This window comes from Pinus tabuliformis, chromosome 1_1 (assembly GCF_031772625.1).
Source record: "Pinus tabuliformis cultivar Carrire ecotype Pingquan chromosome 1_1, CPIR1, whole genome shotgun sequence".
NCBI classification, from domain to species: domain Eukaryota; kingdom Viridiplantae; phylum Streptophyta; class Pinopsida; order Pinales; family Pinaceae; genus Pinus; species Pinus tabuliformis.
This window is the reverse complement of record NC_142297.1, coordinates 871,285,077-871,292,444: the sequence shown is the minus strand read 5'-3', so window position 1 is coordinate 871,292,444 and position 7,368 is coordinate 871,285,077. Positions and strand designations below refer to the sequence as shown.

General features: G+C 33.7%; 1 protein-coding gene across 1 annotated transcript in view; it reads left to right on the top strand.

Annotated features, from left to right (window-relative positions):
* The first annotated feature begins 497 nt into the window (after positions 1-497).
* LOC149217077 (protein SWOLLEN 1-like) overlaps positions 498-7,368 on the top strand; it is a 229,741-nt gene continuing 222,870 nt past the window's right edge. The window contains exon 1 of the mRNA XM_089391308.1: positions 498-1,296. Coding sequence (XP_089247434.1) covers positions 601-1,296 — 696 coding nt within the window. The 5' untranslated portion in view covers positions 498-600. The remainder of the gene's footprint in view (positions 1,297-7,368) is intronic.

Genomic DNA, 7,368 nt, shown 5'->3' with positions numbered 1-7,368 from the left:
ATGAGTCTGAATTTATCGTTGATTATTTCCTTTTAGTTAAATTATTGTATATCACTTCCTCGAAATTAATTTGTGGTTGATCATTTACTTTTTAATTAAAATATATTATATAGCTTCCTCGAAATTATGAATACGTAAACGATGATGTAAGTAATGGGGCCCACAATGACGTAGACGTCCTCAGTCATCCGCCTCGGCGATATTACTTTCTCAAAATTAATATTAAAATCAGGTCCTCCTATTTCCTAGTCAGCTTCCAAACATTTGCCACGTTGTCTCCTACTGGACATCGTAATATTTACCGTGTTACTTCCTACTGACCTTCAAAGTATCTGCCGCGCAATATTTACCGTGTTACTTCCTACTGACCTTCAAAGTATCTGCCGCTACTGACCTTCAAAGTATCTGCCGCGCAATATTTACCGTGTTACTTCCTACTGACCTTCAAAGTATCTGCCGCGCAATATTTACCGTGTTACTTCCTACTGACCTTCAAAGTATCTGCCGCGCAGGTTGACCTCTGTGTTTACTGGAGTCAATAAAAGGCCTTGCACAGACCTCAGTCTGTGTGGGGATAAGCTTGATTTCCGCATTGCAGAAATGAACGCCCTCCATCAGATCTGGGAACCTCTGTGGGCGGAATCTGGCGGCTCGCCTTCCTTCTGCACTGGTTCGCCGGCGGAGTCCTGCACGACGGAAAATTACGCGTCTTCTAACAGCGGGGACGCCGCAGATGGACTAGATTCCGGTTGTGTCCAAAGCTCTCTGGGAAGCGATTTTCTTGAAGAAGAACAGACGGCAGCAGAAAATCAGCCATGTGGCGGCACTGGTTTTTTCCGTTACCAGTCAGATTCTGCAAGTGGGCGAGTAAAAAATAAGGGGTTGAGTAAAGGAATGAGGGTTGAGGTGTGCAGCAGTGAAGAGGGTTATGGTGGGGCTTGGTTTGAGGGAGTTATCCTCACTTTCACCACAGGTGGCCGGCGTGGCAAGATCCGGTATGATAAGTTTGTGACAGACGAGGGAAAGCCATTGGTGGAGGAGGTATGGCTGCACAGTGAAGTCAGACCCATTCCACCGCACATTCAGCTGCCTCTCCATTGCTCAGTTGGGGATGCAGTTGAAGCTTATGTCACTGACTGCTGGTGGCGTGGTGTCATTGTCAAACCTCCTGAGGGAGCGGAAGAGGATCTTTGGGTCGTCTATTTCCCCGACACTTGCACTCTCAAGGCATATCCCCATTCAGAGTTATGCCCAGCTCAAGAATGGCTCCGAGGAGAATGGATCTTGGCGCCCCAGGTTCGATTCTTAAAATATGTCTCAGACATATGTCTGAGGCCCTTTAATGGGGCTTTTTTGGGTTTTATATTTAATGGGGGCTTTTTGGGGTTTAATAATTTATAAAAGGTTTATAGGCTGGTGAATCTTTTTGGTATATTTTGAGTTTCGTCTAAATTATTTCGATATTCATTGTTAAAAAATTGAAGATTCTATTGCAGTAAGGATTCTGATTGATGTATATTCAACTGTGTCCAGGATAGAAGCCCAGTCATTGAATAAGTGATCCAGTCTTTGAGCGTGGACAAATCGAAGGAAAGTCCTCGGAAATCAGGTGGAAAAGGCGTTGGAAATAAAAAGAGGGAGGCTGTTAAGTGCAAATCAGCTTGTCTCGGTGGAGGAGCTCCTGGTCAAACGAAAAGGTTGAAGGTAATTGTGAGTGGCACAGTGTATGTGCGAGAAATTGTGCAAGAATGCTCGGAGGGGACCTGAAGCTGGCAAGAGAAGGGACTCGACCTGATATGGAAAATGATATGTAGAAGTTAAGCGTTGTTGGAATTACATGACATAGGTATGGATTATCGAGACCGCAAGAGACAAATGGGGCTTCAATATATGAGATTAAATAGCCTATAAATTCACTCCTTTATGTTGTGTAAATCTCTCTTTGAACCATTTTATCTTATAAATGACATGTATTCTTGCAGGCTTATTTACTGTCATGATATAATTAGTTTTTAAATTTGTTTATGGATTTTGGATAAACTGTCATTAGTTGTGTAATTAAAGCATTTTTAGATATTAAGTTATTGGTTGAATTTTTAATTATATTGGGATACTATTCAAAGACATAACCCTAATACACCTTTGTCAAAGCTGGACTATATAAAATGTCAAATACATTTATTAATATGATTAGGATGTATACTAAATTTATATTAATTTTGTTTTATTGATAAGCTGTAAAATATTTGTTATATATATCTTATTAAATTGAAATTTTAAATATCTAAAATATTACTCTTAGATAGAGTTATTTTTAGTAGATTTTTTGGAATGTTTTCTGATGGGGTTTTCTGGTTTATTTTCTCTAAAATCTGAGAAGAATCTATTGAAATAACAGGCTTAACAATCAAAATGTTCTAGGGAGTTTTCATGGTATTAACTCCATATATAAAACCAAAAAACCAGTGTAAATAGCACAAATCAAGATTTCACCTCAAATTTTTCCGTCGGGTTGTAACACCAGAAAGTCCAAAGAGTCTTGCTAAAAACAACCCCCTCTTAGACGTTAAGTTACTGGTTGAATTCAGATTCCTATTCAAATATTATTCTAGGACATAACCATAATATACCCTGACCAATGCCAAACTATATAAAATGTCAACCATATTTATTAATTTGCTTACAATCTATATTAAATTCAAACTTATCTTAAATCTATAATAATTTTGTTTTATTGATAAACTATAAAAATATTTGTTATATATATATATATATATATATATATATATATATATTAAATTGAATATTTTAAATATTTAAAATTGAATATTTTTATTTTTTTAATGGTATTTAGATGTGATGTGATAATATGGTTTAAAATTAGTCCTAAAGAATAATTTAGTTGGTCAAGTTACTCTTTGCTAAATACTTGCTCTATCAAAAGGAGCTCTTGCTAAATACTCTTTATCAAAAGGTCACGGATCAAATTTCCTAAATACCCTTGGAGTTAAGTCTTACCAAATTAATCTACTTAAATTTTCAATTTTCAATTTTTTTTAATGATAAATTGTGCAAGAGCAAAAAAACATGGATGCAACAAAATAACAAATGGTTTAGTAAATGAGGTATTTGCTTGAATTTCCTAAATACCCTTGGAGTTAAGTCTTACCAAATTAATCTACTTTAATTTTCAATTTTCAATTTTTTTAATGACAGATTGTGCAAGAGCAAAAAAACATGGATGCAACAAAATAACAAATGGTTTAGTGAATGAGGTATTTGCTTGAACACTTGACCTATAAACAACAAAGAGATAAAAACTTTTGTTATGGAAAAGTTGCACAAGCATATTTGGGATAAGGAGCTAGAAAAAAATAAAAAATACTATATTGAAATGTTTAATCCCACTCATAGTCATCAACCAAATGCATAATAGAGGTCAACATCTCTTGGAGAGTCAAAATTCTCATCAACTTCATTGTGAAATTGGCAGTTGGAAAAGGCCAAAAGAAGTGAGGGAGGAAAGAGTATGCATTTTTTGTTCGTGGAAACAGAGAAACATTTCATTTTAGAATGTGTAGCTCTCAAAGACAACAATGAAAGTTAGGCAGATACACTGGCAGCTAGCTCATGGGATAATCTATTTAGCAAAGGGTTTGTCCAGACACTGCGAGCATTTGAAAAAACAATCTATCCTCTAAACTCTCTTTAAGCTAGCGAACATTAAAATAATTTCTTTCTTTCTTTTTATAATTTCTATGATTTAAAATTATCTATTAAAAATAACTCATAATGTAACCAGCTCTACTGCCCTACTGCTGTACCTGCATTTTAATTTGTTCGCGGTTCATTAATTTGCTGGCGGTTTGAAGAGGCAATCACAATCTGCATTAATTTGCTCACGGTTTGAGTCATGGCTTCAAGGCGCAACCTCTACAATGTGTGCGCTATTGGCGCTGCGTATATCGACTACAGAGATTGGGTGTTCCATCGATCAAATTATATTTTTGCTTACCATTTATTCTGGTGGAATAGAAAGTTTTTATTAATAACAAACGATTAAGATTAAGGGGAGGGGAGGATTAAGATTAAGTGAAAGGATGTGAAGAAGGGTAATTTTGGTATTTGTTTTTTATATAAAAATAGTAATTGATAGTAAAAATTATTGCAAGATTAAAAAGTATTATTAATATATAAAATAATAAATAATAATAATTTAATATTAAATTATTTAGTTTTTAATAATATGATATGTATTATGAGTTTTGATGTTTGTTATTATTTATTAATTATTTAATTTATAAAATTAAATTAATTTATATAATTTTATTAAATTTAAATCACAGATTTTTCCTAAAATATTCTATTTAATATCTATAATGAAATGTAATAAATATATCTTATAATAATTTATTGGACATATTTAAAACCTCTATCTAAATGGTATATCAAGTCACAAAATACATCATTATATGCATGTCCTCAAAAATATCCCAAAAAGAAATGTATAAAATTAATTTGAACAACTTTCAATTTTTTTTTTCTTTTTTCCTAATAATGAGTCATGGTATTGACTCAAATCCACAAAACTCAAAAATAAATATTATAAATGCTCTAATATCTCAAAATCCTAAACATCTTCACCACAAAAATCTCCAAACTCTAACTCTCAAAAAAATTTATAGTAAAAAAGAAATTTTATTTTTAAAATAGTGATGATATATGTTTAATGAATTTTTTTATCTTTCACCATTTAAAACTTTTTAAAATATAATGCATAAAAAAAATTTAAAAACTTATACATTTATATAAATTTTAAAAATCTAACCTACCATTACCATTGTAGCAATTTTAATAAATTTTAATATCTTAAAAAATAAATACAAGTTAAACGTATGGATTCAGTTGGCAAGAATCTTTTCATATAATAGGTGGTGGCGAGGTTGACAATCCCAATTTGAGAGGAGGAAATGGTGAAACGATGGATTCGTCGATCCTCGAAGTAAGTATTCATTTGTCCATAGATTTTTATAAATGGTATTAAATTTATTTTTATAAATGGTATTAAATAATATAAATTTAATATAAGTAAAGAGGGATAAATTTTTTTAATATAATTTTTTTTTAGAGTATAAAATATAATGTGTTATTTTTCATTATTTAAGTTATATTTTTGAATGTTAAATAAGATATATAACACTAAATAAAAGTTGTAATCATAAAAATTTACATTTTTCATTATATACTTAATTTTTTAAAATTGATATAAATATATATGTAATTGATATTAAAATATTTTTATTTTTCTATTTAGAATATAATTTTTAATTTTATTTTTATTTTAAATGAAAAATGACGAATAGACAGACTGTAACACTACAGGAGTAATAATTTTTTTTTACCTTAACAATAATAGAACTTAACAATAAGAATTCAAATGCAATAATAGATTTTTTAATTCTTTTACATATCATAGGAACCGTATTATTGATAAGCTATATCTATGCTAACCATAGCACATAACATTAATAATGTAATTCTGTTTCATTCTCGAGAACCAACATTCGGCTGACAATGATAATCTATACGGTACAATGGATAATATATAAAATTGGTCGTTAGTACGACGGAAATGAATGGCCATTTAGTAATTTCTTATTTGAGTTAATGCTTTACACCTAAAAATCTGGCCTGGAAATGAGTGTTGCCGAGAAGCTCTCGGGCAACTGGCGCTTGACCAACTAGCCTTCCCCACACCGTCCATCTGGCACGATGAATGATCGACCTGTCGACACCATGTGATATAGCGTGCTCAGGACTCCAGGAGTTAATGTTTTCTGATACATATCTCGAAAATACCATACGATGGCTACTTCCCGGGTTTTTATGCCCATTCCTACGGTGGAGATGAGACCATCCAGATCGACAGTCGAAGTCGATCCAGGTGTGGGTGGTATGACTTGAAAGCCTTTCAATACGTTTGGAAATTCTTAGCAGTTCATTGTTAGTGTAACCTCTGTCGTTCACAGGTCTCTGGCGCTTTTGCATTTTCGCACAGGAAACCTCTCCATCATGCGGTCTGTGGTGTGAAAGGAACTCTGCCTCCTGTCCTCGGTCATGGTAAACTGGTGCTCCCTCACCCTGGTGAATTTCACCTTGTTTTTACAGTTCGTTTTTTTTTTCACAGATTTGATTCTTATTCCATTTTCTTTGAATGACCCCTTTGTCTCAAGTGCGGAGTCTCGGTGCCGTGGCCAGCACTCGATGGAGGACCTGTTCTGTCTTCCTTACTCACTCCATGTTCTGGGTAAGAGACGTTTACTCCCGTGGTTTAAAAATTGAGAAAAAGACCCTGGGTAACGGACTGAGCCATTGTCCTTCTTGGCAAGTTATCTGAGCTGTGCTTGAGCATGGGAGTCTATCACTGTTTCATGGGTTTTCCCTCAATGTGGAAAATTAACTGTTTCCCCGCCTCTGTTACTTTGGAAACTATTCGGGTTCTGCGCCAAGAAGATCAGGCGGAAACCCTACTTGGGTTGCATTTAAAACCTGTCCTTTACTATATAATTTGTTTTAGAGCCGAGGGTTACACCCTACGGCGAATAATTGTATAAAGTTTCAGTTATTATTGTTAATCGAACTTTGGCTGGATAATGTATTGTGTGCTTCTCCATAGAATCGTTTTACGGTTCAATATTTTTAAAGATTGCTGGTTTACCATGGACAGATTCTCGCCTGAGTTTGAAGTTTTCATTATTTGCTGTGTACACTGGATACGCTTATCTCTTCAGAGGTTTTTCCTGTAAATTTCAATTAAGAGAAACATATCTCTATGGTTTTGTTTACTGTTACTATTTCCTGTTTGAAGAATATGGGTTGTCGGCTTCGACTTCGGAAGCCCTCGCTGGCTGCCCGATCATACTCACACAGGTTACAACCATTTTCTTTTTACAGGCTCATTCCTTGATTTTTTTGGAACGTATGTTATCGTTAAATTATGTTTATGATGTGGGCGCTACCCTTCCTTTGTTTTTCAAGTACTGGAGTGTATTCGTTACCGAATTATTCATTCTTAAACTACACTGTTAAGATGGAGATCCTGCGATCTTCGATTGGTTGTTTAGTATAGAAAGTACACGTATTGACTCAATTTTTGACTTGTTACAGTTTTCTTTATTTTCCTCAGTAGCATTCTTGGAATCTTTGTATGCAAATATATATATTGTTTCAATTTATCTGCGTAGGCTGAAATAAATATACATAGTATTCTGTTTTCCAATTAACTGTCACTTATGCTACAGGAATTGTTCCAGTATGGAAATCTATGATCTTTAATTAAATCTAGTTTAGTCTTTTCTTCCTTCTGTC